Below are 21,432 nucleotides of genomic sequence, written 5' to 3' on the forward strand. Positions count from 1 at the left end.
CCGTGCAACACTTTCTTTTGTAAAGATAGAACCATAGAAAAGTTGCAGTACAGAAGGAGACCATTCAACCCGTCTTGTCCATGCCAGCCCGAGGACACCCAGCTGCCCTTTCTAATCCCACCTTCTTACACCCGGTCCATAGCTGTAGCTTACAGCACTTAAGGTTAAGATCCAGGTACTATTTAAAAAGTTCAGGGTCTTTGCCTCCACCACCAACTCATGCAACGAATTCCAGACTCCCACTACCCTCTGCGTAAAAAGGTTCTTCCTTGTGTCCCCTCTACACCTTCTGCCGCTTATCTTGTATCTACGTCGCCGGTTCTAGAATTCTCCGCCAAGGCAAACAATATTATCCTGTCCACCCTATCTCTTCCCCTCATAAGGAAAATAACCCCAAACTATCCAATCTCTTCTAGTAGCTACATTTTCTAGACCTGGCAACATTCTTGTAAACCTCCTCTGCACTCTCTCCAGAGCAATTCCACCCTTCCTGAAATGTGATGACCAGAACTGCACACAATTGTGTTTTATACCATTCCAAAATCATATACTTGCTTTTTATATTCTATACCTCTGCCAATGAAGGAAAGCATTCCATATGCTTTCTTTACAATCATGTCGACTTGAACTGCTGCCTTTAGGGACCTAAAATACCTAAAGTATTCATTAAAGCATACCCAAAGGGTGACTTCAACATAGAAATGGCCTGCATAGGTGTGCATCCTCTGTATCTGAATGATCAACTGGGAGAGGTGGTAGAGTGTTTCAAGTATCTGGGAACATTTCTTCTTCTTCTTGGGCAGTCCCTAAGCGTCGAGGATGATTTGCTTCCACTCCGGGGAGGTGGGTTCTGCGGTGGCTGAATAGGCCAATCCTGGATCCACAGACTCCATCCACAGGTTTTGCAGGTGGTGTTTGATGAGGTGGGTGGGTGGGACGCTCTGGATTCTGCCTGTCCTTCCACTGTTTATGCTTGGCCCCCCGTGTGCTCCACTCTACGACGCTCGAGTTGATTGGTGCCCTCATGGTGTTTTTTCTCCAGCTTGTGCGTTTTAAGGCAAGTGATTCCCATGTGTCAATAGGGATGTTACATTTATTTTGGGAGGCTTTTCAGAGTGTCCTTGTAGCGTTTCCTCCACCCTCCGAGTGGTCACTTGCCATTGTGGAGCTCGGGGTAGAGCACTTGTTTAGAGAGTCCTGTGTCAGGCATGCGGGCAATGTGGTCCGCCCATCACAGCTGGTCAAGCTTGACCAGTGCCTCGATACTGGGGATATTGGCCTGGGCGAGTGTACGCCTATCCTGCCAGTGGTTTGCAGGATTTTGCGGAGGCAGCGTTGGTGATATCTCTCCAAGGATTTGAGGTGTCTGCTGTTCATTGTCCATGTTTCCGATGCATACAGGAGGGCGGGGACCACCGCTGCTCTGTGGACCATGAGCTCGGTGCTGGATTACAGGCCTCGATCTTCAAACACTGTTACTCAGGTGTCCGAAGACTGCACTGTACTGACGCATATACAGATCCGAAGCTAAGCTTCACAGAGAATGTCGGCCGTATCTTATAATAGGCTTGCCAGCGTCTGCTTTCTAATTAGGAAACCAAAAGGCTTTGGGGTGAATCAAGGTATTTTAGGGAGGCTGTACAAAAGCCTGGTAGAGAGTATGCTATGCGAGAGAGCCTGGCATGGTAACCTGAGGGCGAAATGCAAAAGCCAGATGGCCTGAATCGTCAACTCTGCAGGTAAAACCATTGGTAGACAACAGACCCAGCTCAATAACTTACATTTAAGAGTGTGATGAATGTAGAAATTGTTATATTATATCTGTTGCAGTAAAGTTAGGTGGCATTTTAGACAGCGCAGATGATAGCATTGTTGCTAACTTTTGGTTGGTTCAATTGGCTCTGTTTTATAACCTTTGCTCTCGAGTCGCCAGGTATCTTTATGATACCGCCACGAGGTTCAAGTCCAAGTAATGATCAATAACTCAACACACCAATTAGTAAGATTCAATCAAAGCACATTTATTATACACTGTAATCGCTACTCATGCACAAATTCTACGTCTAAGCTTCTTCTACAACTAACAGGCCTATACTTAACTTCGGACTGGCCCACCAGGTCAGGGGAACAAATGGCCTTTCGTTCGGAATCTGCAACTGCGGGATTCAAAGCCGTTATGGACTGGTAGCAAGGAGCGCCTATCTCGTAGCGAGCATTGACTTGAGACTTACTTCAGGGATGTGGCAGCTTGGACCGTTCACTCTCAGGGGTTGCTTTGCGTTGCCGAGTGACCCGGTGAAGAAGAACAATTTGAACTTGGGGCTTAACTTTTATAGTCCCCAGGGGCTTCCCGCCTTTCGGGGCGGACCCTGTACCTGGTTCTAGATGATTGAACTTCGTTCCAATCGCTTGGTTCGATTTCTCCAATACTGGAGCAGTTCCCTGATCGATGGGCGGTCTTGAGGTGTTCGTTAACCTCTTTTGTGTTGGCTCCTGCTGGCGCCGGGGAGTCTGGCTTAGTTTTGTGTGTCCCAAAAGTTGCTATTGTTCCCGGGGATTGCTCATTAGTATGAAGATGGCTGCTACATTATTATGCTGATTGTCGCTGGTATCGATGCTGTCTGGGCTTTGCAGAGTTAAATACACAGCAAACCTGCACCAGCTGGTTTCTGCCTGTGGTGGCTGAATTTCCCTTCAGCCTTTGCCGTTCGCCATTTTAAATCGGGACTTGGCCAATTCAGGTGGCTACAGCATATAATGGCAAGAGAATATTGATGGACTAGGTGAATGGGAAAATTAAAAAAGTATATATATATTTTTTTATTTTCCCAATTAACGCGCAATTTAGCATGGCCAATCCACCTAGCCTGCACATCTTTGGGTTGTGGGGGTGAGACCCACGCCGACACAGGGAGAATGTGCAAACTCCACACAGACAGTGACCCGGGGCCGCAATCGAGCCCATGTCCTCGGCGCCACGAGGCAGCAGTGCTAACCACTGTTCCGCCCTGTGAATGGGCAAATTTATGGCAGATGGAATTCAATGTAATCAAGTGTGAGGTTATCCGTTTTGGACCAAAAAAGGATAGAGCAGAGTACTTTCTAAATGGAAAGAGGTGCAGTGGCTGTCCAAAGAGACCTGAGGGTTTAGGTGCAGAGATCCTTAAAATGCCACAAACAGGTGCAGAAAATAATCAAAAAGCTAATGGAATGCTAGCTTTTATATCTAGAGGACTGAAGTATACCAGAGTATATGTATGTATATAAATATATATATATATATATATATATATATATACACACACACACGAGAGAGTATATCTAGAGAACTGGAGTTCGGGCGGCACATGGCACAGTGGTTAGCACTGCTTCCGCACAGCACCAGGGTTCAATTCCATCCTTGGGTGATTGTCTGTAGAATTTGCACATTCTCCCCATGTCTGCGTGGGTTTCCTACGGGCGCTTTGGTTTCCTCCCAAAGTCCAAATATGTGCAGGTTAGGTAATTTGCCACGATAAATTGCCACTTAGTGTCCCGGGGTGTGCAGGTTAGGTGGGGTTACCGGGATAGATCGGGGGAGTGGGCCTCGTAGGGTGCGCTTTCAGAGGGTCAGTGCAGACACTGTAGGAATTCTATGGTAATTCTATAAAGATACAGAAGTTGTTCTGCAGCTATACAAACCCTGGATAGACCCCACTTGGAGTTCTGGGTACCCCACCTTTGGAAGAATATTGTGGCCTTGGAGGGAGAGCAACGTAGATTTACAAAAATGATACCTGGATTACAGGAGTTGAGTTACGAGTGTTAGACGTTTTAGTTGCTGTGATATGAAGAGTCTAAAGTTCTGTTCCTTTTTCACAAACACACATTTATTTCCTTCCAACAGCCTTTGCACAAATCTCTCACTATACATCACCTGACAGAGGCCACCTGAAGCCCCTTTACATATCATTGTCAATTAATGGACACTTAACATAAATGAGACAACTAATTGCAATGTCTCTTAACCCATTACTTAACAGTCTCCCCTTGGAGAAAAAAAATAATAATTAGGTGGTGAAAACTAAATTTCAAGAAACTCAAAAACACACACATGATTTCTCCCCCGGCCTTTTTTTTTTGTTTGGACGAGAAAGAAAAAAAAAAAAGAGTTACAGGAACAAGCGCCCTTCATTAACAATATCCAAAAGTTTCTGTTAACTCGCCCCTCTTTTCGTAAAACAGTCTGACAGTTGATAGCTCCTGTCGACCCATTTAATTTTTGTTATTTCCCCTCTGTCCAACATCTGCTTCAAACTTGCGATGTCTATCCGTAACCTCTTTTCATTGACACTTTTTGTAGAGTGCACATTTTCCCACAGGGATTTATTGTCAATGTGACAGTCAATAGGTATATTACCCAAATCCCCTAATCCCAAAATTTCTGTCAATATCATACTTATATAAAAGGCCATATCCACCACCTCTACAAGGCTTAACGTCTCAGCAGCCAAAGTGCTTTTTACCACTCTCCTTATTTTCTTTGTTTCCCACACAAGCGGGCAACATTTAGCATTGTTCCCCAAAAGGAAAATTATAAAACCTCCTGCACTTGAAACCCCATCACATAAATTTGCGGAGGACGCATCACTATAAACTGAGTTTCAAGTGCCTAAGGTCACCTAAAACCGGGAACTTCAAAACACACTCCTGCATTTTTAGTTTGGCCAACGCTTTATTTGCTCTTATTATGTCTTCCACTTTGGGATCATTCATTTTTGTACTCCACTCTAAGACATCAAAACGAGTCTACCTACCTAACCAGTTCAGTTGCCCAATTAAACTTCGCAGTTGCTCTTTTTCTATCTTTGAAACCATTGCGTCTTTTTGTGAAACTCGGCCATGACTAATTGCTATTGGGCTGATGCTTTCCAAAGAAGATTGCTGACGTAAAGTTGCCCCTAACTTAGTCTGTCCAATTTCCATTCCAATATATTTAAATGCACCGGAAGCCTGACTTCCAACCCTGAATTCTTTTCTCAAACCAGAGATTACAAAAGCTTCAAAATCACTAGTCCCACCCCACATAAAATCATCGACATGCATCATAAAAATGCCAGAAAGATTTCCTTTATAGTGCCAGTAAAACATTGCAGGATCTGCTTTCAACTGGCAACAGCCTAACTTTAACAAAACTGACCTTACCGAAAAATACCAGACTCTAGATGCATCATTTAATCCATATACACATTTGTTCAACTTCCAGAGTACCCCTTCTGTGTTAGCTGCTTCTTTAGGAGGACGGAGAAAAATGTCTCTCTGGAGCTGATGCCCCTGCAAAAAGGCAGCTTTTATATCTATAGATTTGCATTCCCATGCCTTTGTGGCTAATAGAGCCAAGAAGATCTTTAAAATAACCTTTTCTACAGTCGATTAAAATGGTGGTCCTCCCGAGGTTTCTTTTTGTATTCCAATGCCTTCCAATTGTGATCACCAAGGCCTTTTTTTTAAGAGGGTAGGCAGGAGCATTATGGGTTTTGTGTGGGCGAGTAAGACCTCGAGGGTAAGGAGGGGGTTCCTGCAGCGAAGTAGAGATAGAGGAGGGCTGGCGTTGCCGAATCTGGGTGGCTACTACTGGGCAGCCAACGTGGCGATGATCCGTAAGTGGGTGATGGAGGCGTCCTGCAAAGGAACGAGTCTGGGGGCGCTGGTGACGGCACCGCTGCCGCTCTCGCCGACGAGGTACACCACGAGTCCTGTGGTGGCGGCAACGCTAAAGATCTGGGGTCAGTGGAGACGGCACAGGGGTGTGATGGGAGCCTCGGTGTGGTCCCCGATCAGAGATAACCATCGGTTTGTCCCAGGAAGGATGGACGGGGGATTTCAGAGCTGGCATCGGGCAGGGATTAGAAGAATGGGGGACCTGTTCATCAATGGGGCGTTTGCGAGCTGAGGGGCGCTGGAGGAGAAGTTTGGACTACCCCCTGGAAACGCTTTCAGGTACATGCAAGTGAGGGCGTTTGTGAGGCGGCAGGTGAGGAAATTCCCGCTGCTCCCGGCACAGGGGATTCAAGACAGGGTGATTTCGGGCGTATGGGTCGGAGAGGGCAAGGTGTCGGCGATATACCAGGAGATGAAAGAAGAGGGGGAGGCTTTGGTAGAGGAGCTGAAGGGTAAATGGGAAGAGGAGCTGGGGGAGGAGATTGAGGAGGGTCTGTGGGCTGATGCCCTAAGTAGGGTTAATTCCTCTTCCTCGTGTGCCAGGCTTAGCCTGATACAATTTAAGGTTGTTCACAGAGCGCACTTGACGGGGGCGAGGCTGAGTAGGTTCTTTGGGGTGGAGGACAGATGTGGGAGGTGCTCAGGAAGCCCGGCGAACCATGCCCATAGGTTTTGGTCATGCCCGGCACTGGACGGGTTCTGGAGGGGAGTTGCGAGAACTATATCTAAGGTAGTGAAAGTCCAGGTCAAGCCAAGTTGGGGGCTAGCATTATTTGGAGTAGCGGACGAGCCGGGAGTGCACGAGAGGAAAGAGGCCGGTATTCTGGCCTTTGCGTCCCTGGTAGCCCGGCGAAGGATCATGTTAATGTGGAAAGATGCGAAGCCCCCCAGTGTGGAAGCCTGGATAAATGACATGGCAGGGTTTATCAAGTTGAAGAGGGTAAAGTTTGCCCTGAGAGGGTCTGTGCAGGGGTCCTCCAGGCGGTAGCAACCGTTCCTAGACTATCTCGCGGAGCGTTAGATGACGTTCGGTCGACAACAGCAGCAACCCGGGGGGGTGGGGGGGGGGGGGAGTTTTCTGGGGGGCATCTGAGCAAGAAAATACATGAATGATCCAGAAAACTGATATGTATTGGAGGAATCCAATGTACAAAGTTCTGTATCATATTGATTTGCCATGTTTATGTCTTGCTATGCGAGTTTTCTTTTCTTTTTGTTACTGGGTGGGGGGGGGGGGGGGGGGGGGGTGTGTATGGTTGAAAATTTTGTTTAAAAATTCTGAATAAACATATTTAAAAATAATAAATAAAATAACCTTTCCTGCTGTCGGTGAATCTACCCTTAAATCCTGATCTTCTAAGTTTTCTTCAAATCCCCTTGCCACAAGTCTGGCCTTTGCCTTATAAGTTCCATCCGGAAGAACCTTTTCCATGCAAATCCATCTGTGAGATAGAGCTCTTTGTCCCCTATCCGGTACTTCCGTGTATACCCCAAATTCACTCCAACTATGCAATTCTTGCTGTTCAGCTTCTTTGATCACTTTTTCATCCAATTTATTTGAAGCCACCAAAATCTCACGTGCATGTGGGCTTCTACTCCTATTAGTATTCGTAGTCTTACTCATGTTCCGAGATCTTGATAAACTACGTCCCCTCTCCCGCCTGGTATCTCGTTCTGTACTGCTACTGCTTGATCTTTCCCTTCTGCTGTGGGATGGCCTTTCAATAGTTCTCCACCTTTTCCTGCGGACCTGTTCACTATCCGATGTACTATCTGAACTGGCACTGCGTTTCTGTGCCCTCCAGTTTTGAACTTAGTTTTCCCAATCCATTGTCTTGACCCCTTCCCCTGAATACTGTACATTCAACCAATGTTTATACTTTCCAGTGGCCTTCCCTGCTCAACTAATAACAGTTGCATCCTTCCATTGACTAGACCCTTCAGGCAAGTATGTCACTTTTGTACCAACTTTTGGCAGTTGCCCTTTCGGAAAAATGGCCTGTTCTAATTCATCAGAAGTGTTGTGTATCCTCCACAGAAACCCTGTCTATATCAGTTAATTGGTCCTCATAGTTCTGTAACACATACGTACCAGATGATTCTGGTTCTTCGTCGTGTCTGTCTGCTCTGTCTAAATTTGAACATTTGTAATCTGTACCCATTATCCTTGATGAATGTACCCTAACAGTTTGATTACCATGTTGCAAAATAATTGTTTTGCCATCTATGCCTATGATCTTCCCTGGGCCTTTCCATTCATTAGAATTGTCTCTCTTATAGTATGCCATGCCTCCTGACTGAAAAACGGCAATAAGGAATTTTGCCGGTGGACCCATTCCTGTCCCTATCCATTTTTCCACGAATTGATCCAGAATTACTCTCTTTTCTTTACTTCGTACAATTGTTGATTGACTAAATCTGGTTGCTAAATCTACAAAATGCAAAATAAATATATTATTTGCTTTATCCCAGATCTTAAGATTCATGGCCACAATGTCGTTAAAATCCCTGGCCAAAGATAGGGTTACTGTCGGTCATGCTGGTGTCCTTCTGTACTTCCTACAAACTTCACAGCGGTCACTAACCTGTTCTATCAGTTTAGTATAGTCATCATCCCTTACCCCTGCATCCTTTAATAAATTTTTCAGCCTCCGAGGAGACGGTTGTGCAAATTGCCTATGCAGTTTTAATACTACAAGCTTTTTATCAGCGAAAGTCCCATTTTCAGCTGCCATTAACACATCCTTAACCTCTCTACTTGAAATATTATTTGTCAGTAATGGAATACAGTAGTGTCCCGACTGTGTAAATTGTAAGTCCACTGTCTTTCCAAAAACTGTTGCCTTATCCTGTTCCATATCCAGTTTCATGTGTGTTTTCTTCATCGACGGTCTGCTCAGAAGCAAAGGTATCTCACTTGATACAACATCCGTGCTAATGAAATGATTCACTCCGGCAATATTGCAAGGGATCACCACTCTTTTCAGCGACTTCAGAGTATTATCATCCCCAAACCTGAAACTTGTGGAACTTTCAAATTCCTTAACCTTGTTACGACTTTCAGCATTCAAGGAGTCCAGGTAACATTTTAACCAGTCAATTCCACACACAGTAGATGTGCAGCCACTGTCCAATACAGCACAGTTGAAGGATTCTGCAACCAACACCCTCATTACCGGCGTAAAACTGCTTGTCAATAGGACAATGCCTTCTTTCTGGTCACTATCTTTTTCCTCTTCTGACTCTTCCGTGTCATGTGTTGCTTCAAACACTCTATCATAATGAGTTGGACAGTTGAAAGCATAATGGTATTGAGAGTCACATCGAAAACATCGATTTATCATGCCCCGTGCATTTCTGGGGTTCATCTTCCTATTGTAGGTTTTAACTGGGTTTCTGTCTTCATAATTTCCTTGTCTTGGTCTCCTATAGTCTTGAGCCCTGTTCGTAGCCATACAATTTCGCCATCCTGTACAATTTTGCCATCCTGTTAGTAGTGTATCTTCCATATTCTGCCTTATTGCAGGCTGACCTATTTGGGTCATCAGAATCGAATGTTTCCCCAGAAACTTTTGTAAAGCTTTTGTCATCTGTTCGAATAAGATATCCTTTTTAGGAAACTGAACTCCTGTCAAAACCAGGAGCCTATCCATGTTGCTCACTCTAGCACAGTCAAGTAATTTAAAGGCCAACACAGACTGTGGAAATTCCAGGTTGTGTTTCTGCAGCCTTTAATATAATCTGCCAAATTCCATTATATAGTCTTCCATGGAGATATCCTCGATTTTCCAGAACTTATCAAAATCCGACCATGCTTCATACGCACTTAACAAGTCATCTTTCTTATAAATCTTATCCATATAATGTAATAAAGTCTCCAGACCTTCTTCTGAGTCTAACTCTTCCAATTCCAGCTCAGAAAGCACTTTGTTTCGGATTTTACTGCCATATGGTAGAGAAAGAGCCAATGCCATACCTTGTTTTCTCCTTCCCAAAGCAGTTACCTTCGTCCACATAACTACTGCACTTCTCCATTGGTCGTACGATTCCCTTTCAGAAAATAAGGGGGGATAGTCATATCCAGCCATCTTTATCCTCGGTTTAGTCATATATCCATTTTTTTTTATTTCTTTTCTCACTCACTCCTTGGTTTGATCTGGAAAAGTTGTATCTTTCAACCCTTCACATTTACACAGCAACCATCCTCTGCTACCAATTGTTAGACATTTTAGTTGCTGTGATTATGAAGAGTCTAAAGTTCTTGTTCCTTTTTCACAAACAGACATTTATTTCCTTCCAACAGCCTTTGCACAAATCTCTCACTATACATCACCTGACAGAGGCCACCTGAAGCCCCTTTATATATCAGTGTCAATTAATGGATACTTAACATAAATGAGACAACTAATTGCAATGTCTCTTAACCCATTACTTAACAACGAGGAGAGATTACTCAAAATGGACCTGTTTTTGTTGGAATTAAGGGGTGATCGAAATATTCAAGATATTAACAGGGAAAGACAGGGTGGATAAAGATAAACTATTTCCACTGGTTGGATATTCTAAAGTTAGGAGCAAAGTCTAAAAATTAGGGCCAGACCGTTCAGGAGAGATGTTGGGGAGAACTTCTTCACTCAAAGGGTGGTAGAGGTTTGGAACTCTCTCCCACACACAGCAGTTGAAGCGAGATCATTTGTTAAATTTAAATCTGAGATAGATAGATTTTTGTTCAGCTGGAATATTGTGTACAGTTCTGGGCACCACAATATAGGAAGTTGGAGAGAGCGCAGAAGAGGTTCACAAGAATGGTTCCGGGGTGAGAAACTTCAGTTATGAGGATAGATCGAAGAGGTTGAGGACTGTTCTCCCTGTAGAGAAGACGACTGAGGAGATTTGATAGAGATGTTCAAAATCACAAAGAGTCTGGACAGAGTGGATCGGGAGAAACTGTTCTCACTTGTAAAAGAGATCCAGAACGAGGAGGAACAGATTTAAAGCGATTTGCAAAAGAAGCAAATGCGATGTGAGAAAGAAACTTTTTCACACCACGAGCAGTTTGAGTCCGGAATGCACCTGGAAGTGTGGTGGAATCGGGTTCAATTGAGGCATTATAGAGAGCGTTCAATGATTATTTGAATGGAAACAGTGTGCAGGGTTACGGGGGGAAAGGCAGGGGAACTGGCAATAAGTACAATACTTGTTTAGAGAGCCATGCAGACACAATGGGCCGAATTGCCTGCTCATGGGCCATAACAGTTCTGAGATTGTACTCCAGTTTCCTGTCACTAACCCCTTTTTGGTCTCTCCTCCTTTTAACACCTTTAACATTTTCTGTGTCTCCAGAAGACTTGGGATTCCCATTTATCTTAGCTGTCACCCTCTTCTTGCACTCTCTCTTTGCTTCCTGTATTTGCTTCTCCACCTCTTGACTTTCTTCCTTCAGCCTGGTTCTCAGTTGTACTGTTCACTCGCATTCTTTTTCTGCTTCATGATGATCTTGATCTCTTGCGTCAACTAGAGAGCTCTGGATTTGTTTGGTCGAGGTGTCCCCAAGGTGGGGATATACATCGACCGGAGCCTCAACAGTCTCCTCCATTACTTCAAGGAGTGTGCGAAAAACATGGGAAGTGTTTGTGTGGTGAGGGAAGAGTTCTCGGGACAGGGGAGCGGGGGTGGCAACACCCAGAGATAGTCACAGTGGCTAATAAGCTTTATTTCACACACACCCCTAATGCCCCGCTGCTCCTGGCTCAGGTCGACAAGCACATCCGAAGATTGGACACAGACCTCGCTCGCTTCGAAGCCGACCTCAAGGAGAAACAGATCGAGTCGAGTGACTACGACAGCTCATCCAGCAAGGGGAAGAGAAGTAAGAGCGTGCACACCCCTGTCCAACGGTGCGGCGCTCCCTCAGTACTGACCATCCAACAGTGCCACGCTCCCTCAGTACTGACCCTGTGACAGTGCGGCGCTCCCTCAGTACTGACCCTCTGACAATGCAGCGCTCCCTCAGTACTGACCCTCTGACAGTGCGGCGCTCCCTCAGTACTGACCCTCCGACAATGCAGCGCTCCCTCAGTGCTGACCCTCTGACAGTGCTGCACTCCCTCAGTACTGACCCTTCGACAGTGCGCCACTCCCTCAGTACTGACCCTCTGACAGTGCGGCACTTGCTCAGTACTGACCCTCTGACAGTGCGGCACTCCCTCAGTACTGTCCCTCTGACAGTGCGGCACTCCCTCAGTACTGACCCTCCGACAATGCAGTGCTCCCTCAGTGCTGACCCTCTGACAGTGCTGCACTCCCTCAGTACTGACCCTCTGACAGTGCTGCACTCCCTCAGTACTGACCCTCTGACAGTGCGGCACTCCCTCAGTACTGACCCTCTGACAGTGCCACGCTCCCTCAGTACTGACCCCCTGACAGTGCTGCACTCCCTCAGTACTGATCCTCTGACAGTGCGGCACTCCCTCAGTACTGACCCTCCAACAGTGCAGCACTCTCTCAGTACTGACCCTCCGACAGTGCCACGCTCCCTCAGTACTGACCCTCTGACAGTGCAGCATTCCCTCAGTACTGATCATCTGACAGTGCAGCACTCCCTCAGTACTGACCCTCCGACAGTGCAGCGCTCCCTCAGTACTGACCATCTGACAGTGCCGTGCTCCCTCAGTACTGACCCTCTGACAGTGCAGTGCTCCCTCTGTACTTATCCTCCGACAGTGCAGCATTCCCTCAGTATAGACCATCCGACAGTGCAGCATTCCCTCAGTACTGACCATCCGACAGTGCAGCACTCCCTCAGTACTGACCCTCCGACAGTGCCACGCTCCCTCAGTACTGACCCTCTGACAGTGCTGCACTCCCTCAGTGCTGCCCTCTGACAGTGCAGCATTCCCTCAGTACTGATCATCTGACAGTGCAGCACTCCTTCAGTACTGACCCTCCGACAGTGCAGCGCTCCCTCAGTACTGACCCTCCGACAGTGCGGCACTCCCTCAGTACTGACCATCCAACAGTGCCGCGCTCCCTCAGTACTGTCTAACAGAGGGCAGCATGGTGGCGCAGTGGGTTAGCCCTGCTGCCTCACGGCGCCGAGGTCCCAGGTTCGATCCCGGCTCTGGGCCACTGTCGGTGTGGAGTTTGCACATTCTCCCCGTGTTTGCGTGGGTTTCGCCCCCACAACCCAAAGATGTGCAGGGTAGGTGGATTGGCCACACTAAATTGCCCCTTAATTGGAAAAAGTGAATTGGATACACTAAATTTATGGAAAAACAGGGCAGCGCTCCCTCAATTCTGACCCCCCGACAGTGCAGTGCTCCCTCAGTACTGACCCTCTGACAATGCAGCATTCCCTCAGTACGGACCCTCTGACAGTGCGGCATTCCCTCAGTACTGACCCTCTGACAGTGCAGACCTCCATCATTACTGACCCTCCGACAGTGTAGCACCTCCTCAGTACTGACCCTCCCAGTGCGGCGTTCCCTCAGGACCCACCCTCTGACAGTACAGTGCTCCCTCAGTACTGACCCTCTGACAGTGCGGCGCTCCCTCAGGACTGACCCTCTGACAGTACAGGGCTCCCTCAGTACTGACCCTCTGACAGTGCGGTGCTCCCTCAGTACTGATTGTTTTCTTGCTCCTCCCAGAAGGCCGTGGTCAGAAGGAGAAAAGAGCCACTCGCACCAGATCAAAGGTCAAGAGTTCAGACGACGACACCCCAAAAAATGGGCAGAAGAAGCAGAAAATCACTCACACGTAAGGCTTTGGGTAATGGACGAGTCAAAGTGTGAAGCTCAGAGTTGTGGGGGATCTGCATCAGCCGAGTTCCTGCTCTAGATCCCAGTTCAGTGACCCCTAGGTTAGGGAGGGTGTGAATCATCCCGGGTTCCTGCTCCAGATCCCAGTTCAGTGACCCCTGAGTTAGGGAGGGGGTGAATCATCCCGGGTTCCTGCTCCTGATCCCTGTCCAGGGACCCCTGGGTTAGGGAGGTGGTGAATCAGTCCGGGTTCCTGCTCCTGATCCCTGTCCAGTGACCCTGGGTTAGGGAGGGAGTGAATCAGCCCGGGTTCCTGCTCCTGATCCCTGTCCAGTGACCCTGGGTTAGGGAGGGAGTGAATCAGCCCGGGTTCCTGCTCCAGATCCCAGTCCAGTGACCCCTGAGTTAGAGAGGGGGGTGAATCAGTCCGGATTCCTGCTCATGATCCCTGTCCAGTGACCCCTGGGTTAGGGAGAGGGTGAATCAGCCCGGGTTCCTTCTCCTGATCCCTGTCCAGTGACCCTGGGTTAGGGAGGGGGTGAATCAGCCCACGTTCCTGCTCCTGATCCCTGTCCAGTGACCCCTGGGTTAGGGAGGGAGTGAATCAGCCCGGGTTCCTGCTCCTGATCCCTGTCCAGCGACCCTGGGTTAGGGAGGGGGTGAATCAGTCCGGGTTCCTGCTCCTGATCCCTGTTCAGTGACCCTGGGTTAGGGAGGGGGTGAATCAGTCCGGGTTCCTGCTCCTGATCCCTGTCCAGTGACCCTGGGTTAGGGAGGGGGTGAATCAGTCCGGATTCCTGCTCATGATCCTTGTCCAGCGACCCCTGGGTTAGGGAGGGGGTGAATCAGTCCACCTTCCTGCTCCTGGTCCGTGTCCAGTGACCCTGGGTTAGGGAGGGGGTGAATCAGTCTGGGTTCCTGCTCCTGGTCCGTGTCCAGTGACCCTGGGTTAGGGAGGGGGGGTGAATCAGTCCGGGTTCCTGCGCCTGATCCCTGTCCAGTGACTCCTGGGTTAGGGAGGGGGTGAATCAGTCCGGGTTCCTGCTCCTGGTCCGTGTCCAGTGACCCTGGGTTAGGGAGGGGGGGTGAATCAGTCCGGGTTCCTGCTCCTGATCCCTGTCCAGTGACCCCTGGGTGAGGGAGAGGGGTGAATCAGCCCGCGTTCCTGCTCCTGATCCCTGTCCAGTGACCCTGGGTTAGGGAGGGAGTGAATCAGTCCGGGTTCCTGCTCCTGATCCCTGTCCAGTGACCTTGGGTTAGGGAGGGATGAATCAGTCCGGGTTCCTGCTCCTGATCCCTGTCCAGTGACCCTGGGTTAGGGAGGGAGTGAATCAGCCCGGGTTCCTGCTCCTGATCCCTGTCCAGCGACCCTGGGTTAGGGAGGGGGTGAATCAGTTCCGGTTTTACAATTGTCCAGGGGTTTTGGTGAGAGTACAGCTGGCGCTCTGGGTGCACCTCTGCTCTTGGTCTCTTGGGATCTCTTCAAGGGAGAGTAACAATGGTTCAGGAGATTGCGAGGTTGAGGGAAATTGTCTGCTGAAGGCGGATCGAGGGGAAACGGCTGATGTTTTCTGGAACTTTGAAAAATGAAACGTGAACTCATTGAGTGATCAGAACTCAGCGGGTGGATCGGGGGGACCACAGTCTCAGGAAAAAGGGGCGGCCATTTCTGAACGGGGCGAGAAGAGATGTCTTCACAAGGTGGGTAGTGCATCTGATGAACTCTCGAGGCCAGAGGATGCATCTGAAGTCATCTATAGGTCCCGCTCTTTAAACTGTTAAAGAAAAACCTAGCTGCTACTGTCAGCGAGTGTTAAAATAAAAACTTTTCTGGATTACTTTGATTGACAGGGCAGCTGGTGTAGCATCTGTTTGTGCAGTTTTTTGCAGAGCTCTACTCTGCCCTGTCCTTTCTAGTTCTCATTAAAACCTATAAAACTCTTAATAGGACTAGATTCAGTAGCTGTAGAAAGGATGTTCCCGATGGCAGGGGAGTCCAGAACCAGGGGTCACAGTCTGAGGATACAGGGAACTCATTTAGGACTGAGATGAGGAGAAATTTCTTCACCCAGAGAGTGGTCAGCCTGTGCAATACGTTGCCACAGAAAGCAGTTGAGACTAAATCATTGCATGCTTTCATGAAGGAGTTCGTTTTAGCTCTTGAGGAGAAAGGGATCCAAGAATATGGGGTGGGGGGAAATCGGGAACAAGCGAGTTAGGTGATCAGCCCTGATCATAATGAATGGCGGAGCAGTCTCGAAGGGCTGAATGGCCTATTCCTGCTCCTTTTTTCGAGTTTCTTTGTTGATATCCCCCCTCCAAACCAGGCTGTTATTGAAAGCTTGGCTGAGTTTCAAATGTTACAATAAACTCAGTAGGGGTGGGCGATCACAGTTTTATTGAATGGCGGATGGGCTCGAGGGGCCGAATGGCCTTCTCCTATTTTCAATGATTCTTTGTTGACATTTGCCCCCAAGGCAGTTATTATATTATTATGAAAGTATTGGCTGAGATCCTAAGACTACAATTATTTTGACGTGGGTGGGAATCACAATTTGATTGAATGGCAGAGCAGACGCAAAGGATCGAATGGCCTACTCTTGCTCCTATTTTCTGTTTCTTTGTTGACATTTCTCCCCCGCCCCAAGACTTATATTATTTATGAAAGCTTGGCTGAATTTCAAAGGCTACAATTATCTCAGCGGGGTGGGGGGACTGTGGGAATCAAAGTTTTATTGATTGGCGGGGTGGGCCTGAGGATCCGAATGGTGCAGCCTCTGTCTGACTGAACTTCCCTCCGTGTGTCTGCAGCTCTGAATACGTTGCTCCGTCAGTCACGTTTGGAAACGTGCATCCGTCTGATGTGCTGGACATGCCTGTTGACCCAAACGAGCCCACCTACTGCCTCTGTCACCAGGTCTCGTACGGAGAGATGATCGGCTGCGATAATCCCGACGTAAGTTTGCTTTTCTCCTGCTCTCTTCCTGGTGAAGGGTGGAGAGGGGGGATCATTATGGGTGAGAGCTGTGCAGGCACGGAATTGTGGGAGGTGATCAGGGATGGATGAGCCACATCTGGAAATAACCGGTGAAGCATCACGGAAGATAACCCGGCGGTCCATCCAGGGGCAAAGCAATGGTTGAGGGGGAGAAGGACAGAGAAAGAGAGTTGAAGAGAGAAAGGGCGAGATTGACAGAGTGAGGGAACGACGGCCGAGTGAGGGAGCGACGGGAAGAGTGAGGGACTGATGGGCGGAGTGAGGGAGTGACTTGCGGAGGGAGGGAGCGATGGGGGGAGTGAGGGAGCGACGGGCGGAGTGAGGGAGCGACAGGCGGAGTGAGGGAGCGACAGGCAGAGTGAGGGAGCGACAGGCAGAGTGAGGGAGCGACGGGCGAAGTGAGGGAGCGAAGGGCGGAGTGAGGGCGCGATGGGCGGAGTGAGGGAGCGACGGGCGGAGTGAGGGAGCGACGGGCAGAGTGAGGGAGCGACGGGCAGAGTGAGGGAGCGACGGGCAGAGTGAGGGAGCGACGGGCAGAGTGAGGGAGCGACGGGCAGAGTGAGGGTGCGGAGTGAGGGAGCGACAGGTGGAGTGAGGGAGCGACGGGCGGAATGAGGGAGTGACGGGCAGAGTGAGGGAGCGATGGGCAGAGTGAGGGAGCGGAGTGAGGGAGCGACACACAGAGCGACGGGCGGAGTGAGGGAGCGACGGGCGGAGTGAGGGAGCGACGGGCGGAGTGAGGGAGCGACGGGCCGGGTGAGGGAGCGACAGGCAGAGTGAGGGAACGACGGGCAGAGTGAGGGAGCGACAGACGGCGTGAGGGAGCGACGGGCGGAGTGAGGGAGCTACGGGCAGAGTGAGGGAGCGACGGGCACAGTGAGGAAGCGGAGTGAGGGAGCGACAGGCAGAGTGAGGGAGCGGAGTGAGGGAGCGACGGGCGGAGTGATGGAGCGACGGGCAGAGTGAGGGAGCGGAGTGAGGGAGCGATGAACAGAGTGAGGGAGCGACGGGCACAGTGAGGAAGCGGAGTGAGGGAGCGACAGGCAGAGTGAGGGAGCGGAGTGAGGGAGCGACGGGCAGAGTGAGGGAGTGACGGGCAGAGTGAGGGAGCGGAATGAGGGAAAAACGGGCAGAGTGAGGGAGCGGAGTGAGGGAGAAATAGGCAGAGTGAGGGAGCAGAGTGAGGGAGCGACGGGCAGAGTGAGGGAGTGGAGTGAGAGAAAAACGGGCGGAGTGAGGGAGAAATGGGCAGAGTGAGGGAGCAGAGTGAGGGAGCGACGGGCAAAGTGAGGGAGCGGAGTGAGGGAGCGACGGGCGGAATGAGGGAGCGACGGGCAGAGTGAGGGAGCGGAGTGAGGGAGCGACGGGCGGAATGAGGGAGCGACGGGCAGAGTGAGGGAGCGAAGGGCGGAGTGAGGGCGCGATGGGCGGAGTGAGGGAGCGACGGGCGGAGTGAGGGAGCGACGGGCAGAGTGAGGGAGCGACGGGCAGAGTGAGGGAGCGACGGGCAGAGTGAGGGAGCGACGGGCAGAGTGAGGGAGCGACGGGCAGAGTGAGGGAGCGACGGGCAGAGTGAGGGTGCGGAGTGAGGGAGCGACAGGTGGAGTGAGGGAGCGACGGGCGGAATGAGGGAGTGACGGGCAGAGTGAGGGAGCGATGGGCAGAGTGAGGGAGCGGAGTGAGGGAGCGACACACAGAGCGACGGGCGGAGTGAGGGAGCGACGGGCGGAGTGAGGGAGCGACGGGCGGAGTGAGGGAGCGACGGGCCGGGTGAGGGAGCGACAGGCAGAGTGAGGGAACGACGGGCAGAGTGAGGGAGCGACAGACGGCGTGAGGGAGCGACGGGCGGAGTGAGGGAGCTACGGGCAGAGTGAGGGAGCGACGGGCACAGTGAGGAAGCGGAGTGAGGGAGCGACAGGCAGAGTGAGGGAGCGGAGTGAGGGAGCGACGGGCGGAGTGATGGAGCGACGGGCAGAGTGAGGGAGCGGAGTGAGGGAGCGATGAACAGAGTGAGGGAGCGACGGGCACAGTGAGGAAGCGGAGTGAGGGAGCGACAGGCAGAGTGAGGGAGCGGAGTGAGGGAGCGACGGGCAGAGTGAGGGAGTGACGGGCAGAGTGAGGGAGCGGAATGAGGGAAAAACGGGCAGAGTGAGGGAGCGGAGTGAGGGAGAAATAGGCAGAGTGAGGGAGCAGAGTGAGGGAGCGACGGGCAGAGTGAGGGAGTGGAGTGAGAGAAAAACGGGCGGAGTGAGGGAGAAATGGGCAGAGTGAGGGAGCAGAGTGAGGGAGCGACGGGCAAAGTGAGGGAGCGGAGTGAGGGAGCGACGGGCGGAATGAGGGAGCGACGGGCAGAGTGAGGGAGCGGAGTGAGGGAGCGACGGGCGGAATGAGGGAGCGACGGGCAGAGTGAGGGAGCGGAGTGAGCGAAAAATGGGCAGAGTGAGGGAGCGACGGGTGGAATGAGGGAGCGATGGGCAGAGTGAGGGAGCGGAGTGAGGGAGAAACGGGCAGAGTGAGGGAGCGACGGGCGGAATGAGGGAGCGACGGACATAGTGAGGGAGCAGAGTGAGGGAGCGACGGGCAGAGTGAGGGAAAAACGGGCAGAGTGAGGGAGCGACGGGCAGAGTGAGGGAGCAGAGTGAGGGAGAAACGGGCGGAGTGAGGGAGCGACGGGCGGAGTGAGGGAGCGACGGGCGGAGTGAGGGAGCGACGGGCAGAGTGAGGCAGCGACGGGCGGAGTGAGAGTATGACGGGCGAAGTGAGAGTATGACGGGCGGAGTGAGGGAGCGACGGGCGGAGTGAGGGAGCGACGGGCGGAGTGAGGGAGCGACGGGCGGAGTGAGGGAGCGACGGGCGGAGTGAGGGAGCAACGGGCGGAGTGAGGGAGCGACGGGCGGAGTGAGGGTACGACGGGCGGAGTGAGGGAGCGACAGGCAGAGTGAGGGTGCGGAGTGAGAGCGATAGGCAGAGTGAGGGTGCGGAGTGAGGGAGCGACAGGCGAAGTGAGGGAGCGGAGTGAGGGACCGACGGGCGGAGTGAGGGAGCGACGGGCAGAGTGAGGGAGCGAAGGGCGGAGTGAGGGAGCGACGGGCAGAGTGAGGGAGCGAAGCGCGGAGTGAGGGAGCGACGGGCAGAGTGAGGGTGCGGAGTGAGGGAGCGAAGGGCAGAGTGAGGGAGCGGAGTGAGGGAGCGACAGGCGAAGTGAGGGAGCGACGGGCAGAGTGAGGGAGCGAAGGGCGGAGTGAGGGCGCGATGGGCGGAGTGAGGGAGCGACGGGCAAAGTGAGGGAGCGGAGTGAGGGAGCGACGGGCGGAATGAGGGAGCGACGGGCAGAGTGAGGGAGCGGAGTGAGGGAGCGACGGGTGGAATGAGGGAGCGGAGTGAGGGAGCGACGGGCGGAGTGAGGGAGCGGAGTGAGCGAGAAATGGGCAGAGTGAGGGAGCGGAGTGAGGGAGCGACGGGCGGAATGAGGGAGCGACGGGCAGAGTGAGGGAGCGGAGTGAGGGAGAAACGGGCAGAGTGAGGGAGCGACGGGCGGAATGAGGGAGCGACGGGCATAGTGAGGGAGCAGAGTGAGGGAGCGACGGGCAGAGTGAGGGAAAAACGGGCAGAGTGAGGGAGCAGAGTGAGGGAGAAACGGGCGGAGTGAGGGAGCGACGGGCAGAGTGAGGGAGCGACGGGCAGAGTGAGGGAGCGACGGGCGGAGTGAGGGAGCGACGGGCAGAGTGAGGCAGCGACGGGCGGAGTGAGAGTATGACGGGCGAAGTGAGAGTATGACGGGCGGAGTGAGGGAGCGACGGGCGGAGTGAGGGAGCGACGGGCGGAGTGAGGGATCGACGGGCGGAGTGAGGGATCGACGGGCGGAGTGAGGGAGCGATGGGTGGAGTGAGGGAGCGACGGGCGGAGTGAGGGAGCGACAGGCAGAGTGAGGGTGCGGAGTGAGGGAGCGATAGGCAGAGTGAGGCTGCGGAGTGAGGGAGCGACAGGCGAAGTGAGGGAGCGGAGTGAGGGAGCGACGGGCAGAGTGAGGGAGCGAAGAGCGGAGTGAGGGCGCGATGGGCGGAGTGAGGGAGCGGAGTGAGGGAGCGACAGGCGAAGTGAGGGAGTGACGGGCAGAGTGAGGGAGCGAAGGGCGGAGTGAGGGAGCGACGGGCAGAGTGAGGGTGCGGAGTGAGGGAGCGAAGGGCAGAGTGAGGGAGCGGAGTGAGGGAGCGACAGGCGAAGTGAGGGAGCGACGGGCAGAGTGAGGGAGCGAAGGGCGGAGTGAGGGCGCGATGGGCGGAGTGAGGGAGCGACAGGCAGAGTGAGGGAGCGACGGGCGGTGTGAGGGAGCGACGGGCAGAGTGAGGGAGCGACGGGCAGAGTGAGGGTGCGGAGTGAGGGAGCGAAGGGCAGAGTGAGGGAGCGAAGGGCAGAGTGAGGGCGCGATGGGCGGAGTGAGGGAGCGACAGGCAGAGTGAGGGAGCGACGGGTGGAATCAGGGAGCGACGGGCAGAGTGAGGGAGCGACGGGCAGAGTTAGGGTGCGGAGTGAGGGAGCGACAGGTGGAGTGAGGGAGCGACGGGCGGAGTGAGGGAGTGACGGGCAGAGTGAGGGAGCGACGGGCAGAGTGAGGGAGCGGAGTGAGGGAGCGACACACAGAGTGAGGGAGCAGAGTGAGGGAGCGACACACAGAGTGAGGGAGCGGAGTGAGGGAGCGACAGGCAGAGTGAGGGAACGACAGACGGAGTGAGGGAGCGACGGGCGGAGTGAGGGAGCTACGGGCAGAGTGATGGAGCGGAGTGAGGGAGCGACACACAGAGTGAGGGAGCGGAGTGAGGGAGCGACAGACGGAGTGAAGGAGCGACGGGCGGAGTGAGGGAGCTACGGGCAGAGTGATGGAGCGGAGTGAGGGAGCGACACACACAGTGAGGGAGCGGAGTGAGGGAGCGACGGGCGGAATGAGGGACCGACGGGCAGAGTGAGGGAGCGACA

At 52.3% G+C, this 21,432-nt stretch overlaps 1 protein-coding gene across 2 annotated transcripts in view; it reads left to right on the forward strand.

The window, feature by feature from the left end:
* The window catches only part of LOC140392908 (inhibitor of growth protein 4-like), a 61,077-nt gene that overhangs the window by 15,386 nt on the left and 24,259 nt on the right, over positions 1-21,432 (forward strand). For both annotated transcript variants that reach the window (XM_072478679.1, XM_072478680.1), the window contains 3 exons: positions 11,455-11,569; positions 13,350-13,458; positions 16,272-16,416. In XM_072478679.1, the coding sequence (XP_072334780.1) occupies positions 11,455-11,569; positions 13,350-13,458; positions 16,272-16,416 (369 nt within the window). The remainder of the gene's footprint in view (positions 1-11,454; positions 11,570-13,349; positions 13,459-16,271; positions 16,417-21,432) is intronic.

The sequence above is a fragment of the Scyliorhinus torazame genome, chromosome 16, assembly GCF_047496885.1.
Source record: "Scyliorhinus torazame isolate Kashiwa2021f chromosome 16, sScyTor2.1, whole genome shotgun sequence".
NCBI classification, from domain to species: domain Eukaryota; kingdom Metazoa; phylum Chordata; class Chondrichthyes; order Carcharhiniformes; family Scyliorhinidae; genus Scyliorhinus; species Scyliorhinus torazame.